This window comes from Lytechinus variegatus, chromosome 9, assembly GCF_018143015.1.
Source record: "Lytechinus variegatus isolate NC3 chromosome 9, Lvar_3.0, whole genome shotgun sequence".
NCBI lineage: Eukaryota > Metazoa > Echinodermata > Echinoidea > Temnopleuroida > Toxopneustidae > Lytechinus > Lytechinus variegatus.
Window position 1 is genome coordinate 6859597 of NC_054748.1, and position 18490 is coordinate 6878086.

General features: G+C 38.2%; 1 protein-coding gene across 2 annotated transcripts in view; it reads left to right on the plus strand.

Annotated features, from left to right (window-relative positions):
- LOC121421046 (tetraspanin-6-like) overlaps positions 1 to 18490 on the plus strand; it is a 71793-nt gene that overhangs the window by 40670 nt on the left and 12633 nt on the right. For both annotated transcript variants that reach the window (XM_041615644.1, XM_041615645.1), the window contains exons 3-4: positions 2597 to 3196; positions 7031 to 7228. In XM_041615644.1, the coding sequence (XP_041471578.1) occupies positions 3131 to 3196; positions 7031 to 7228 (264 nt within the window). In that variant the 5' untranslated portion in view covers positions 2597 to 3130. The remainder of the gene's footprint in view (positions 1 to 2596; positions 3197 to 7030; positions 7229 to 18490) is intronic.

Sequence of the window (18490 nt, forward strand, 5' to 3'; positions counted from 1 at the left end):
AAAATCACCACCATTAATCATATATCAAGAATTGCCTCATTATACAGTGTATATGTCATATTACTATGGATTTTTTTTTTTACAGTGGTCAATATTTCCAGTGTTCCCGGTCGATAGCTCTCTTGACTTCTTTGTACCCAACCTATCTGCAATTTTAATCTTCAGTTGTTTGTAAACGAGGGTAATTTTTGCACTTTAATCCTGAAAGATGTTTGTCTCTCCTTGTGACCAAAATTGAGACAGTGACTCATTTATGTATGCCATGAACAGGTCATTTCAATAACGTTTCTCAAACATGCTTTATTTGGCAGTGTTAGTCGGCTATTCCCTCATATATGCTTTTCACACTTCACTTTTTTGTGGGGTTAAGGATAGTGTGGGGTTAAAGATAGTATGGGGTTAAGAAAATGCAGTGTGAAAAGCATATTAGTTTTCACACTGTGTTTAAGCAAAGTGGGCTAACTCTGTAAATAGTACGGTACTATCTGGCCCTGCAAAAAAGCCCATCCCCCTTAGCCCTACCAATTTCCTGGGGTTAAGGAAAAAAGTGCAGTGTGAAAAGCACATGATATGCTTTTCACACTGTATTTCCTTAGCCCCATACTATCCTTTACCCTGGACTATTTTTAACGCCAAACTATTTTTTTATTCACACTGTCTTTCTAAACCCCCATACTATTTGCTTAGCCGGGATTAAAGCCTTAACACTGGATTATCCCATAGCTCATGAATATTGCTGATTTTACCATACAGAGTGCGATTAACATGCAATTTTGACTTCTGTGATTGGCTAATGCTTAGCCCCACTTTTCTTAGCCCAATTTCATTTCACACTGCATCTCTTAGCACCGCAATTGTGGTTCTAGCACCACAATAAGCTGGCTAACCCTGCTTTTTTGCAGGGCCAGATAGTACCTTGCTAGCCTACTTTGCTATTAAAAACGTGGTGTGAAAACGAAGTGGGCTAAGCTTAACCCAGGAAATTGGTGGGGCTAAGACCCCCCTTAGCCCCACCAATTTCCCGGGGTTAAGGAAAAAAAGTGCGGTGTGAAAAGCATGGTACTTCCATTGGTTTAAGTGTCAAATATGGATCTGTGCTTGCAGAGACTAGTGCGAATGTGTCCTTATAAATGCAAAATCTGATGAAAGCAAGTTGACAAGATAAAATCTCAATGTGTTTGTCAAAAATTGCATGTTTACGTAGTATCAACATGAATCAGAGTCAAAGGAACTGTTAAATTATTCATATAGGTCATCTTGAGATAATATGCGATATCATATTTCTTGCCCACAGTGTAGTAGATATTGTGTTCTGTGATGTTTCCAAGAGTTTTTTTTTGTGAAGTACGAACATGTGTGAAATCATGTGTCAGGAACAGGATATGAGAGTGATTTAAGATTTCCCCCGATATGTCCCCAATATTTTTCTTCGGATGTAAGGTGGTTTCAAACTGCCTACAACATTTTGAGAACTTTTTTAGGCTAAAAAAAATACCTGTTAATTATTCTTGCATTCATACCACCCTGAAACATTCCCTTTGGGATAACTTCCTTAATAATAATGTGACTTATGAAGCGCCAAATCCACTCTGTAGAGTGCTCAAGGTACATGAACATAAAAAGCTAAGAGTTAAATGAAAAAGTTTTTAGAAGATTTTTTAAAGTCTCGACAGAGGTACATGAGCATGCGCAGTATGGTCTGATAAGGCACACGATTCTATATCGCTACCTCAGCAGCCACCCATGGCGCCCGCGTCCAACTTTGCGCTTGGCTAAAAGTTCCTGTAATTTGCTTTCACACTGCAAAAATTACCTGGTATTTTCTGATATGGGTGTATTTTCTGGTCCGAAAATACCTGGAACTGACAAACTTTGAGGTGGTCTGAAACCACCTTATGTTGACTATCATTGGGGGTAAATACACTACATGCTGAGGGAAAACAGAAATGATGACATAATCATTTTTAAAAGATCGTTGTTGCAGACATGTTTTGCTATGGTAATGTAAAAGCGTCATAAATCATTTTTTTAGATGCACTAGAAAACAATTCTTTCATTGGTAATGATGTCACATATGCCAGAGGTGCCGTCCAAAACTGTAATCGCACAAAATATCAACTAAATTTTGAATTATTCACAATATTTTTTGTCTCAACAGTTATTAGATAGGTGCCAGAAGAATTTGTTTATTTTACAAATGATCTAAAATTATGAGATCACTCAAAATACCATCCTAAAAATTTTATTTGTGCATCTCCATATTCTTTGGTGAAATAAATTCACTTATTCATAAACACTTATTTTTATCTTGAAAACAAGTTTGTAGTTATTATTGAGCATTCAAGTGATTTGATAAGAATATAAAAAGACAAATTGGAGTGGAAATAACTCAGCGAATCCATTTTTCATACAATAGAACAGTTTCAACGAGAACAATAGATAAACAGGGATATTATTAGAAAGTGATGTGTACATTGTAACATATCTTAATCACCCTACATGCATATTATTTCTGTAATTTTCATTTATATTCATGAATGTTCAATTAGTTGCTTGAAAAATCAATCATGATCTTTCCCTTTTATCTCCCTTGCAGATATTTACCTGCGTAACTTCAAACCTGGAAGAATAATAAGGAAATAAGTCACAAGTCCTCTCAGATAACGATCATGCGTGACTGACGGCAGGAACGGTTCTTTAGTTTTAAGCAGAATATCAGAAAAAAAATCCACAAGAATGAAAAGAACTAGATGACATCGCCTGATTCGTAAAATTAACAGAGGCTGACCGATCAGGAGGAGGCTACCATCTTAAAGGCTGAATGCTTGCCCATGTGATGACCAATCGGGAAGGGGCTATTATCAGAGGCTGAAACTTTTGACCAATCACAGTGCTGCTTGTGGAAAGATCTTTGTTCAGATCTACCTCTTGGAGTGAAATACTTGTGAAGGGATTTCAATCCTTAGTGGGGCTGAAAACACTTCCATTAAACCACATTGGAATATTTGAATATTTAAAAATTGACCAATCAGAGGGGTTGTAACATAAGTGCTGACCAATCAGATGACAGTATAGGCCTGAGTCTTAATAACAATTTGAATCAGCTGAGCAAGAAAGGAAGAGTTGCATCATGTCGACAACACCATGTGGAACCTTCGCTAAGATTGTACTATTTGTAGTCAATTTTGTCTTTTGGGTAGGTCAGATTTTTTGCTTTTTCTCACAATATTTTGTCATCCTCTTCGACTGGATAATTTCATAATTGTCAATGATAAAGAAATGAATGAAACTTAACATAGATATAGAGGTACTTTTCAAGTTCTGCGCCCCATCTTACAAAGAGTTACGATAGTTCCGATCAAGCTCAACTATATGGAAATCCATCAATTGCATAATTTTTCCTACGGGAAATTTGCACAATGTCCTCTGTAAAAAGACAACAGTAAATGTATGATTATACATCATATCTAGAGCTTTTTTGGTAGATGTTGACATTGCTGGCTTTGCATAGTTGTGGTTGATCGGATTGATCGCAACTCTTTGTAAGACTGTGCCCTGGGCTCTGTAACATATCGATCGATCGCTGAGATGAGTTGTTCGATGGATCATACACAATCAATGCAATCAATCAAAGAATTTGGCTCCAAAATCAGTTGCTAACAAGCAATCAAACAATTTTTTAGGAAAGTAATTCATTCTTCCGTTATATGAAAAGGTGTCATATCACCAAGTTTTCAAATTTTGAATCATATATAAATCAATCGCTAGAGGGTATTCATTTGTCTCACAATCTACTATGGTCAACAAGGAAATTCGTGATCACTCTCGCAAAAAGTGTTCACTGGCTTTCTAGGAAATTCATGATCACACTCGCAAAAAGTGTTCACTAGCTTACAAGTTCACGAGCTTTCGAGTGCCGCTGCAACTCTTTATAAAGTGACGAAAATTGTCCGATATCGTACTCTATTTATACTAATCTCCAAGACCGTACGCACAAATGCGAGAACAATAGGTGGGCACTGATCCGTTGTGTGATTGTTTAGGAGTTATGCAAATAAGCCGGGGGTATATGCAAATACGCCGTGGGTCGGCAATATGCAAATGAGACCAGGGTGACCAGACGTCCCGTATTTCCCGGGATTGTCCCGTATTTTGCTCCTTTGTCCCGGCGTCCCGACAAACCCTTCCCGGGACGCCTATTTGTCCCGTATTTCAGAATATTGAACAAAATGATGTATTTAAAAGTGACGAATTTTCATCAAAATAGTCAACAGATGACGAAGCAGAGCCAGAGACAATTAAGACAATAAAATCGATAAATAAACTTTTGCAAGTTTTGAGGTGATTTTCTTGCTAACCCATGCAATACATCGCAAACGAACTGGCCTCCTGCCATCGTGTGCCCATGGAGCTATAGTATAGCTCTAGATCTATGGTGTGACAGGCTACTAGTGAGCTAGGCATGTAGGATCGGAGCAGATTCTCTCCACCAAACATACCAAAATAATCACAAAATTGACGGGAAATTTGTATAATTATATTATAGGTTCTCAGATTACTGATTTGGAGATCGGAGATTGGTAATCGGAGGAACAAGTTATTGAGTTTCATAACTAGATGTAGATCTAGTTGTTTCAGCTTTCGTTTTGAGTCTTGTTGTGTATGATGCCGTGATGTTTCATCTAATTTTCAAGTAAAAAAAATCACTTTGAAATTTTTATTCGTTTCTAAAATATGTTTTAAATGGTTTAAAAATATATTTGAAAAACACCAAATATCATTATGAGTTTTGTTCGATGATTGGATATTTTTTGTTTGAAGTTTGAACTTTTTTCCTCTTTCTCTCTTTTCTATCCTTCCTGCTTGCCACTAGCGTACCTACGGGGGGGCAGCCTGCCCCCCTGACGAGCCACAACCCATGCAAAGGACGTATCTCTGCCCCCCCCGACGAGCTTGAAAGACCTTTTTGCCCCCCCCCCCCGACGAGCTTGTAGACCTTTATTGCCCCTGACAAGTTTGAAGAACTTCCCTGATCCTTTCTCTCTCTCTCTGTTCATTTTTCTTTCTTTCCTCCTTTTTTTTACCCGTCTTTATCAAATTTCCCTTTTTTTATTTCCTTCATTCTTTCTTTGTAAAAACTCTTTTCTCCCCCTCCCTTCCTTTCCTTTTTCTTTTAATTCTTTCTCCCATTATGTTTTCATTCCCTCCACACTTCCCTCTCTTTCCTCCTTTCTGTCATTCTTTATTTTATTTTCCCTTCTAATTCTATCCCTCATTCTTTCTCTCCCTCCCTTAATTCATCCCTTACTGTTTTCTTTCTTTCTTTCTTTGTTTGTTTCTTTCTTTCAAAGAATGGAGGAAACATTTTTCTTTCCTTCATTCTTTCTTTCCTCCTCCTTTTTCTTTCTCTCCTTATTTTGTCTTTCACACATGTATTCTTCTTCCATTCCTTTCTTTTTTCTCTCTTTTATTCTTTTTTTCATCCTTTTATTCTAACTTTTATTATTCTTTTTAAATTTTCCTTCATTTTCCCCTTATTTTTTTTCTTTCTTTCTTCTCAATTCATCTCTTTTCTTTCGTCTTTCTTTCTCTCCTTCATTCTTTCGTTCACCCTTCCTTCCAATTCTTTATAAATTTCACAGGTGTAACATTATGTGTAGCCTTCTTTGTTGATCTTTATTGTTGATTGTCCCGTATTTCATTTTGTGAAATCTGGTCACCCTGAATGAGACCAAAATTGGCAGGCTCGCTAGTTTCCCGTGGGCGGGGTTGACTAGCCGATTAGAAGGTCACGGTATCCGAACAGTTTTCTGCTCGGACACCACCTTACGCAAACAGCTTGTACGCCCCAAAGACCCTATCCCTGATCACAGACGTGATGGCGTAGTATGCAACATTCCATGCCAGGGATGTGACGGGTCTTACATCGGAGAGACAATCCGACCGATAGTTGAACGCATTTCTGAACACAAGCGCGATGTTCGGTTACAGCGAACCGACACATCCGCGGTGGCAGAACATGCTTGGGAGAAGCAACACCACCCAGATTGGGAGGGTGTACATTGCATTGCCAAAGAAAGACATTGGTATACACGCAGGATTAAGGAGGCTATTAGTATACGTCTTTGTCCTAACAACTTCAACAGAGACAGCGGGATCGACATCCCCGATATCTGGATGCGAACCATCCGACAGCACAATACCCCCTTACCTGGCAGTGCATGCCGACCCGATCGTTCCTGGCCCCAATCGAGGGACCGCTCAGCTAGTCAACCCCGCCCACGGGAATCTAGCGAGCCCGCCAATTTTGGTCTCATTTGCATATTGCCGACCCACGGCGTATTTGCATATACCCCCGGCTTATTTGCATAACTCCTGACCAATCACACAACGGATCAGTGCCCACCTATTGTTCTCGCGTTTGTGCGTACGGTCTTGGAGATTAGTATAAATAAAGGAAGATATCGGACAATTTTCGTCACTTGATAAAGAGTTGCAGCGGCACTCGAAAGCTCGTGAACTTGTAAGCTAGTGAACACTTTTTGCGAGAGTGATCACAAATTTCCTAGAAAGCCAGTGAACACTTTTTGCGAGAGTGATCACAAATTTCCTTGTTGACCATAGTAGATTGCGAGACAAATGAATACCCTCTAGCGATTATTTCAATCCGCAATAATGAACCTATTTAGCATACATAAATTTTCACAATGAAAAAGGCAGTGTAATAATTCGGAGGGGGTGGGGTGGAATTTTGCAGTTTCCAGCAATCCCCTCCCCTAAACTTGCCAGCTGTGGTGACTGGATCTTTCACATGATATCATTTGGCACTTTTGGTAAGGCACTTTTCCACATTTGCCACTTTTATCTCAGGAAGGGGGGGGGGATGTCCTCTATAGATTTTTTACTGTCATCTAATTCCCCAGGCCAGTGTTTTTTGGGTAGTACCACAAATTACTGAAATACGATTAGTGTCTTATAGTTGTACAACTAGCAACATTTCTTCTCCATCTTTCTTTCTCCGTCCACACAGCTAACAGGAGTAGCAGTACTAGGTATAGGGATATGGGTGAGCGTGGATCGAGGCACGGCCGACTTCCTACCGCTATTCGAGGACCCCCTCTTCAAAATACTGGGCTATTCCATGATCGGCATAGGGGGGTTTGTCACCCTCCTAGGTTTTATTGGATGTTTCGGAGCCTGTCATGAACACAAGTGGATGGTTTGGTTGGTAAGTTTGCTTTATCCCCGCTCCCCCCCCTGGCAAAAAAGAATAATAAGCAAGAACAGGGGCACTTTTCCAAGTATGCCAGTCAGCATAGGGCACACGGCTACTTTTAAAAGGGCATGTAATGAGGTATGTAAATTCACATAGGAAATGGCACCAGGGAACAAAATGAAATGGGGGGCATCGGGGTTGATTTCTCCCCAAAAGCTCAAAAGAGCCCTCAAAATAAAAAAAGAGCCTTGGATAATCCCCATAACTAGTGTTCAAACGTAATCAATGTTGCAGGTTTAGGCACTTGCAAGGGCCCCGGGCCCGTAACACAATGCTTAGCAATGATTGGAGAACATTTTTCTATAATTGATTGCATTGACTACAATGTACTATCAATCGTAGAAATCAAGCGTATGATCAATCACCAGCCTTTGTGTTACTGGACCCAATTGGTTGTGAAAAGTAGGCAGCAAAAAAAGAAGACATTTTCTAAGGGCACCACGGCTAATAGAAAATGAAAAATGATTCAAGTGGTCTTAACTTTGATCAAAAGGAAGAGGGCATTGGTGGCATCTGTTCCCGTTATGATGCCTAAAAAGAAAAAGACGAAGAAAATTAAAAGAAAGTGGTTGTAAGAGAAGCAATATTCAGGTTAATAGCCTTGCATAATCTCGTAGATCTAACTAGTTTGTGAAATTTTGGCACACATTGACCTTGAAGAGAGATTGGACATGTACAAGGCATATAAATATTTTCATCAAAGCTCTTGCCACTAGAGTATTATAATGGCCAGAAATCAGTAAAAGCGACGCTTTGTGGCCCAGTGGATTAGTCTCCAGACTTTGATAAAGAGGGTCATGGGTTCGAATCCCAGCCATGGCGTAATTTCTTCAACAAGGAACTGGTCCTCCTTGAGTTGCACTCAACCTAGGTGAGGTAAATGGGTACTTGGCAGGAATTTATTCCTTGAAACGCAGAGTAACAACTGCTCTGCTGAAGCCAGGGTAATTATACTGCATTACTGAAGAGTGATTAGAGACTTTTAATAAAGTAAGTGTTAAACTCTATATAAGCAAGTATGATTATTATATACTTTGTCTCAACTTTGCTAACTTTTATTTACCCACACTCTCAACTGAAAAAAAGATGGCAGAGCCTTTATATTCCTAATGTTTTTCCCATCAAACGTTTACCCTTGACCCTGAAGTCAAGTGGGATGAGTCTGCTGGGTAATATCACAATATATACTTTCACACCCCACTGCGTCACAAGAATACCAATAAAATACAGTACAATACCTGAGTTTGAGTTGAGTTTATTTATTTACTTAACAACAAGAACAATAATGATACTCTTGGAATATTCACGCCGCAAAATGTCATATAATGTTTTAGCATTGAGTTGGTGTAGAGGATTTGCATATCGTCCTCTGGTAAGGCGTCAATCCACACTTACGGCCGGTCGCATTGTTCCTTGCAAGCCTTGCTTGTGATTGAGGGTAACAATTTTTGCTACCCGCAGGTCGCTCGCATTGACAGTATCCTGCACGTATCTCCCACGCAGTTGCCCACAGGGGCGCACGCAAGTTGAATTTGCACACAGAAAAGTTTTGAACATGCCCAAAACTTGTTGCTGGTGATTGCCAGCAACTCACCTGCAATGCTTGCATGGAGCAACGTGACAGGGCCATATCAGGACATTTAAATACTTTCTTATTGCTTGTCCGTTTTCAAAAGGTTTTGAAAGGTATGACCGAAATGGTCAGACCATACCAAGAGGACGCGCACTACCGGGTATTAATAAGATTGTGCATTGCATATCATGTACGCGTCAACATTTAATCTTTGTGAATCACCCTCTAGTATTCTCTGATTTGGGTAGAATTCCTGATAAAATACCACGTTTCTCTGATCAAGAAGGTATGAAAGCCCCTTAACGTCATGTGATTTCATGGTATTCTCGCTGCATCACATAAAAGAGGAAAAATGATTGTGAAAACAGACAATTTCTTGTTCATATTCACATTAGCAGAAATAGTTGTATAACTCTATTCAAGGTCTTGTGCAGGTTTGCATGGAATTTACCAAGTCTGAATGTGCTAGAAATGATAAAAAACTTTATTTTAGATTATAACAGGAAGTGGGAGAGACCCTTGGGTGTAATTTCTTATGAAAAATTTGTCTTTGAGGTTTTGGCAAATAAAAATGATATGATGACAAAATAATGACTGGATAAATACCCTTGTCTTTTCCATTGACTTCTCACTCATGAGCACATAGCACCTTTTTATTATTTTTTTTCGTCATATTGCCAAGATTGCTGACATTTTGGAGCAACAAGCAAAATATGCTGTTTAAAGCATTTCTCATCATTCCAAGCACTGCATGATGTAAATTGATTACCGGTATCAAAACTTTCTTGAATAATGTTTTGTGGCAGATCTTGGGGGCGACTTCAGAAACAATGGTTGCCCCAAGCATTCAATTTTTGGGAATTTTAGGGGCAGTTTAGCTTGTCATACAGCCTGTTGCTCTTATGTAATTTGTACGTATACTGTTCATGAGTATGTGTTGAAGGTGGGTGGGCAACATGTACATGTACCCCTCTTTGCTCAAGTTTGCCCACATTTTTTTAGAGAAAAGTGATATGATAACCTTTCCTTTCTTTGTATTTTGCTTCTTGAAAATTTTTTTCTGCTGCATTGTTAATGATATTATTTTGAAGTTACCCAGAATTACAGCCATTTGTCTCCCCTATAGTATACAGAGGTTAGGGTGAAAGGTAAATTGTTAAGATTACTGGTGCAAAATTTCAGCATTCATATCCAATTGGTGATACAACCACTTTTTCATAACAAAACACTATACAGTGCGTCCCAGAAAAACAAAACCATGATTAAGCGATGATTTATCGTAACTTAATCACAAATACAATGGACAAATGACCTACCAAAGTAAGCTTAGAATCTCTTGCATCTGATATTACTTAGACCATTCCTCATTCACGCATGAGTGAGCAAAAACAATTTGAAGAAAAGATACAAAAAAACTCATTTGGCAGGGGGAGGGGGTATCTGAATTTAAAAAAGAAAATCTGCTCTTTTATTTGATACCTTTGTGGGACGCACTGTACAATCATGCATACCTAGTCATTTTTCTTGCAGTAGCATGCATTCCTGCGATCATAATTGGATATAGGTTAGCGTTTATTTCGTGATCTTTTCACACCTACGACCTCTTGTTGTCTATAATTGACAGGTTTCTACTTAAGGTGAGGGTAGGACAGGTAGTTTGGAGAAAAACTTATGAGAATGTTTACATTTTTTGATAGTGAGAAGACTGATGATGTTATCCAGACGAAAATCAACTTCATGAATTTTAGAAAGCTCAATTGTAAAGTTTTGGTATTTTTAGGTGTTACGTCGGCATGTATTCTGATGATTAGTTTTGGAATTATTTATTTTTTAAATATTTGTTTATGTTGCCTAATATACTTGTATTATTAAAATGAGGTATGTAAAATTCTCCATATTCATTTTCAACCTTTACTGGTCTATTTTGAATAGCAATTGATTTGGATCAACATATGAAGTAATGAATAAATAGATAAATTTCAATTTAACTTAATACATTTTGTGATATGAGTTCGAACTGAATCCAATGAAATTATCACCAAAGTGTTTGTATGTATAAATTAAAAATATGTGCAAAATGGATCTGGAAGAAAATGCATTATTACCGAGAAATGAGCGAAATAAGCACAGAATTACATGAAAAATCTCTGGTATTTTTGAAGTAATACTAACACACTGTCCCACATATGCTATTTTGTGTTAATGATCTTCAGAATTATCAATTTCGAGCTACTGTCTGTTACCTTTAATAATAATGATAATAATAATAATGATAATTAATAATGATAATAATGATAATAATAATAATTATATTAATAATAATAATGATAATGATAATAATTATAATAATAATAATAATACTAAATAATATTAATAGGCATTTATGTCGCGCCATTTATCTAGAAATATTCTATTCCGGGGCGCGTTGTTATTAGTATTACCCCGGCTTTAGCTCAAGCTGCCTTTCAGCGCTCAAGCATTCAAGGAATTAAACCTACCGGGTTCCCATTCATCTCACCTGGGTCAAGTGTAGCACAATGTGGATGAATCTCTTGCTGAAGGTAATTACGCCATGGCTGGGATTCGAACCCACGACCCTCTGTTTTAAAGTCAGAAGACTTATCCACTGGGCCACAACGCTCCAAGAATGAATGAAAGAGCTGGTTATATGCCATATCTACGTAGGCCTGTAAATCCTGCAACAACATCATCGCATACTGCATTTGATTAAAAAAAATGGATTTACCAGTGAAGTTGAAAGACCTTTAATGCGCAGGGGTAGATGACTCTATAATGCCTTTTACAGCACAGATGGAGGATGACGGGAAGGGGGGGGGGGGGGGGGTGGGAAGGAGGAATTCCAAGGAAACACCAAGTGATGCCATCTACTCATTAAGAATAGATAATGAAGAAACCATGAATGGACAAGGCTTAAGGAGAATGCTCTGGAGTTCACTCTTGTTTTCTGGCCGTGGTCGGTGCTTTATATGAATTTTTAAATAGTCAAGCGTTGTGTACATGTATTTTGAACTGGTGGAGGGTATCTTATCTTGTGTACGTGATATGGCATGATAATGGAAGCAACCAATAACTCTTATGTGTAGGGCACTTATTACAGCACAAATAGTTATGATATTTATAATCCGCTTTTATATGGCACTTAATACATTCAAACAACGTCTCTAACCACTGTACATACATGTATACCCTGGTCATTGGATCTTGGTATGCCCGCATACATTGTATGCACCTTCTCCACTCCCTGGGAGCATTCATTGCTAGGCATTCTACGTAGGCTTTCACATCCCGTCGGCACCCATTTTACACCTGGGTGGATAGTGGCAAAGTTTGGATTAACGCCCCGGGGGGGGGGGGGGCACTTCCATTCACGAGTGAATACCATGTGTGACCATGGGGTCTCGAAAAGCACCCTAAACACGTAATATCCATATTCTGAAAATGCACCCCTATAACAAGTATTGGCGTGTGAAACCCTACCCTTAACAAGTATTGGAAACAAAACGATACTCTTGGCAAATATTCCCTGAAATGAACCCCTAAACAAGTACAGTAATGTTTTATTGTTATGGGTCCTTCGGTCGTCGGCTTTACCTTATTTGGTTTAGTACGACCCCACCTTCTACACCTCGGGCAAATCGGAGTCTAAACACGAAGTGTTGGGGCAAAAAGGATATCCTTGATAAAACATTTTAATTTTGTTTTATCATCCCCGCAAATTCGACCCTAAACGTAATTTTCCTAGCGAAATAGATACCCTTTTTTCATTATTTTTGTGTTTTTGACAACCTTTATCACGTTACGTACATAACATGCCCTATCGTGAAAAAGACATCCTTTTAATGTGTTTTTTGGTCGTGCATGGTATCCACTCGTCAATGTAAGTGGCCCCCCCGGGGATTAACGTCTTACCAAAGGATGCTACGCCATGGTTGGACGCCAACACACTACCCTCTGATTAATACAGGGCAAGAGTCAAAACCACTAAACCACAACGCTTCCACAAATGGGGGGGGGGGGGGGAGGGGAAGGGTTGATAAAAACAGCACAACAAATCTGCCATGCCATTGAATCCAATCAAAATTGCATCAGTGAGTCAATTATTTGCGCGTTTTCGCACTGTGACGAAAAACTCTGAAAATAGAACATAGAAGATGTATTGTTAAATGCCCTTCATGACGAAGAGCAACTAAGAAGTCTTTGCCAAATACTGATGAACCAAAACATCAGTCTCGTCTTAGACTCTAGACAAATGACATATTTGCAATTTTTTTCGTCAGCTCCAACACCCAGGATGATCTGCTGTTCCAGTAAATTAATTTTCGACAAAGACCTCTAGCTGTTCATTGTCATTAGACTGGCATTTTCTGTGTTCTAGAATTCATTCTGGGTGGCAGTACAAAAACTTGCTATTGAATCCAAATGGTCTAGCATGATAACGTTATCTTGCTCTTTCTAAACCAAGACAACAAAAATCAAAACCCAAAGATTGTCGAAAGTGATAAAAAAAATTCATAACAAAAGCCGTTCTTGGTTGTTAAAAATAAGAAGGCAATATTAGTCAAAATGAATGGATTTGCCAAAATCTTTACTAGCCAACCAACCAACCTGCAGGAGAATTATGACATTCTTAATTCTTACGATTGTTTGGATCAACAGCAACTCCTTGCGAAACATGGCCCTATGTGTCGTTTATTCCTCATGCAGATAATCAGGCTCAGGTAGGCTACAGGTAAATTATCACCAAACCTAATTGAAAATTCGAAGCAACAGATGTGACCAGATTATAAAAATATTGTTCAGACCAAGGTATGGTCGTGTTAACAAAAAAAAACTGTGAAGGATATTCATGTATTTAGATCTTGCTGGCAGTCTCTCTACATCAACTGAAACAAAATTGGCAAATATTATGCTGCATTCTGGGATGACGCCACAGGGCAAAGAGGGGCGACCACCCCTGAATAATTATCCAAAGTAGTGAATAAAGGGGGAAAAAGAGGAAAAAAGGTAGAGAAAAAGGGAAGAAACGAAGAATAGTGCAAAAAGGAGATTTCAGTATATCACTAGTGGATCCAGGGGGGGGGGGGCACAACCGGCCTGCCCCCCCCCCTTTTGAGAGCCACAATTAGAATTTTTAATGTAAAACTGCCGTTAAAGCAAGTGTTCCCCCTTTTAAAGTGAATACATTTTTTTTGTTAAAACCTCCTTTTTTTGTTTCTTGCATAATTTTTCCCAGGGAAAATGTGCCCCCTCCAAAATTCCTTGATCCGTCCCTGGATAACATGGTGTGGAACTGTATTATACATGTATTGCTTTAATTGTAATATGAATCAAAATATCACATCAGATTATGTTTTTCTCCCCCCCCCATCCATATATCCTTGAGCTTTCCCAGCCCCCCACTGCTTTTTATAATTTATAATACCTGTAGTGCATGTCTGTGTGGTAGCGAGGGTGGTTTTGATAATTTTGGTCCCGTGAACAATTTGCATGAGATTTCAAAAACGGCCTCTCTGCTGGCCAAAATTCTGAGCTATATGGGAAGAGGTTATCTTCTCTCTGTGAAAATGGTATCATAAGACTGTAGTGGGGAACATTTGAGAGGTCATAAATGTCAATAAAGAGATTTGTTAATTGAGATTATGGTATTCTGAATGATTTCTAAAGATGTATGAATTTAAGGCCTGGTCACACCGCCCGAGCGTTGTTGGAGCGTTCGTGGAGCGGTAAGGAGAGAGGGTCGAATTTGCTCTCATAATGGGGAAAAAATTGTAAACAAAAGAGAAAACAATCGAAATTGAAAATGGTGAACAGTACCGAGCGGTGATGATTTTTTCTCTCCACTCCACGACCGCCCCAACAACGCTCGGGCGGTGTGACCAGGCCTTAAAGCTTGTACATTATGCCAAATACATCATCTGCTGTCTGTATTTTTAGTCCTTACATGCAGTTCTTAGATGAAACTGCATATACGCTCATTAGGCATTTGATGTATGATTACTGGGGGCGGAGGGGGTGGAACAAAATCAACTTGAGTATTTAAATTTGTAATCAAATGTTTTTTTCAACAGATTGTTGAAGAAAGTTAGGCAAATCAGAAATGCAGTTCAGTTGTCAAATTGTGCGTGTTTGATAATAATGAATGGAATATATAAATAAATGAATACATGAAGTTGATTATAGATTTAACAGTAAATTATTGATTGAATAATTGATTTATTTATATATTTCTTGATTAATTGATTGATTAATGAGTTAGTATTTTCATCTATGCATCATGCTATCATCCGTCTGTCCGAGTGGACTTAAGTATTTTTGTTAGTGCATGCTTTGCTTTAAAAAAAATTATTATTCCAGTGAAGAGATGCCATTTCTTGATTTACTCTGAAGAAAAAAAAGATGTAAAAGCCCTCTTGGGGTATTATTTTAGATTGAATTATTTATCATTGGAATTTGATCAAGGGGGTTTGGGGCAAATATTTGAGACACTGCCAATTTCATTCAGAGCATTGTTCCTAGATTCTGCCAGTTGTCTGTTGCATTTTAGGCAAGCCAAAAATAGAACAGTTTTTGTCAAAACCTGTTGACCTTTTTCAAGGATGATGTATTACAAGTGCATCAAAATATGTTTTTTTTTACCTCATAAATTTTAGTTTTTATTTCATTACAAGAATTAATTCTAAAAGGCATCTGGGACGCCATAACATGAAGCTTTTGGAGCTGACTTCTGAATGTGAATATTATAAACTGCATTGATTTTTTTTCTTCAGATATAGGAATGTTGAAAGAGATTTACTTTGCAAAAGACTACAGTACTGGTAGTTATTAAAGGGGAAGTTCACCCTGACAAAAAGTTTATTGTAAAAATAGCAGAAAAATTAATGAAAAATATTGCCGAAGGTTTGGGAAAAATTCATCAAATGATTAAAAAGTTATCAGAATTTCAATTATTTGATTTGTGACATCATATGCGGGCAGCATTCCTACATAGCGAATGGTAAAAAATAAATGAAATGTCATTTTCTCAGAAAATTGAAAATGGTTTTCACTGTAACTTTTGTATATCAATAGACAAATCGTTTCACACCCGATCATGAAAAGAAAACAAAATTAAGTCATCAGGAACCATACAAAATTTGAAATTTATGCATTTTGTATTACATAACACATGGGACAGCTGCTCGTTTATGACGTCACAAATCCAAAACTTTGAACTCTAATAACTTTCTTACTCTTTAACGTATTTTCCTCAAACCTTCACCAATATTTTTTACTATTTTTTCTCCTATTTTTACAAGAAAGTTTTCTTCAGGGTGAACTTTCCCTTTAATTATAACCATGAGCAGTGCAATACACACAAATTTAACAGTCTGTCTTGTGCATGCTTGTGATTATAAAGTATTGATGAATTTACAGACTACAAATTATGAAGTTGCCATGACAACTACATTACAATGCTTTGCAGTTTGATGACTTTGAGGCATATAGTAGGTCATACATGATTACTATTTAGACAAGAAAAGGGGGTTGGATTTTTCAGATTGGAAAGCCCTACTTATTTTCTGATAGATTAATCCATTAAAGATGGATGGGAAGATAAATGACTATGTTCTGCTTTCATTCAGATTTTCAGAATATTTATGGTTGTTATTACAAGCGAGGGGCATCTGTAAACAGCAGAGACATTTAATGCATTTTTTTCTGTTTCTGTTTTTGGTAAATCCGGTAGGAACTTGGCAGGACAGCGTTTTGCTCGTCGTAAACACCAAGCTAGTGTTTAACCAATTACCTAGTGAACATTTGACGTCTAAGTTACATGTAATCAGTCATAATAGGCGGTTTCAAACCGCCTCGATCACAAGAATCCCCGTTAAATTACGGGAACAGTTTTCGGCTAAAAAATACCCGTTAATTATTCCTGCATTCACACCGCCCCGAAACACATCCTTCGGGATAAGTTCCCGAAGTTACGAGCATGCGCATTATGGTCTGATACGCAGGCAAGGCGCGAAATTCAAAATCACTAGCCCAGCAGCCACCCACGCCGCCGCGCCCAACGACTAAAAGTTCCCGTAATTTGCTTTCACATCGCCAAAATACCTGCGACCTTGGAAAAATCCCCACGAAAGTTCTCGTAATTTCGCCAAGTACCTACTATGTAGCGGGTATTTTCTTTCGGGGAAATTACGCGTAGTTTGCTTTCACATTACCAAAATACCTGGTATTTTCTGATCGGGGTAAATTTCCCGATCAGAGAATACCTGGAACTGGTGAACTTAGAGGCGGTCTGAAACCACCTAATGGCTGAGCTTATAGATGACAGATATGACTCTCGGGCCTTTTTATCAAAGTGGAGACAATGGCAGAGTGGGATTTGAACTCACAACCTTGCGATTATGAGTCCAATGCTCTAACCACTGGACCACAGTGATATCACCTTGCTTTGAGTGACTTTTGAAAAATATGAGCTGCAATCTGTAAGAATGCATTGAAAACAATCCTGAAATTGAAAGTCGAGTAGATAACTGTTGAATATCAAGTTGTTTAGTACAATATCAAGCTGTGGAAATATGAATGCCTCAAAACAGATAATCTAGAATTCAATTAACTATGAAAAGTGCTGAACAGTACACTGTAAAAAATTTTTTGGTGTTAACACAGACTCCAGTAAGGTGTCCGGAGAGGGCCACACCATGAGGTGTTTGACATGATAGAGATTTAAACATAACACCAAAGAGTAACAAACAAAGGTGTTGCAATAACACAGTAGGTGTTGAATTACACTTTAAAATTCAACACCAGTGTAAAATGACTGGCTTGGTCCCTTTTGTATACCAATCATCACAGTTTTTGCTGTGTACTATTGGAAATAGGCAGTAAAGGTAAATGAATCAATGCAAATGAACTCAGTTGAATTCAATTTATTTATTATTATAATTCAAAGAAAATGAGTTTTTGGTATCCTTTCTTCAAATTGTTTTGCTCACTCATGCGTGAATAAGAAATAACCTGAGTAATATCAGATGAAAGAGGAGATTCTAAGCTTTAAATTGGTAGGTCATTTGTCTATTCTATTTATGATTAAGTTATGATAAATGATCGCTAAATCTCGGTTTCGTTTATTCTGGGACGCACTGTAATTCAAAGAAAGCAAGAAGTAAAGATACCTGCGTGATGATGTAAAAATAAATGCCTGTATTGACGAGAAAATGAACACTCTAAAAAAGTCGTGAATAACTTGAGAGGTTGCAGAATTGCTTAGCTCTCATTATTACAGGGGTGTGAGAGTTCAGATTTTTAGCTGATTTCAGATGTTTTCTGGTTATTTTCAGCTTAATTTCAGCTTATTTTGGCTTCCCTCTGTGCGAAATGTATGGGAGCCCTTTTTTTTCAGACTTTTTCAGCACTGTTCAGCTTTTTTCAGATCTTTTTATTTGTGACCACTCGCACCCCTGTTATTAATCAACTCTTAAACAACCTGTCACTTTCTCCAGAACTATTCTTGGAGTGCAAAGACCTTCTTCCTCAGTATCTCCCTTTTCATTAGGCGGTGCTGCACCAGCCCGAGTTTGCTCAATCTCGAGATTTTGGCGCGATCAGCCCTCTTCGCGATAAATCTCGAG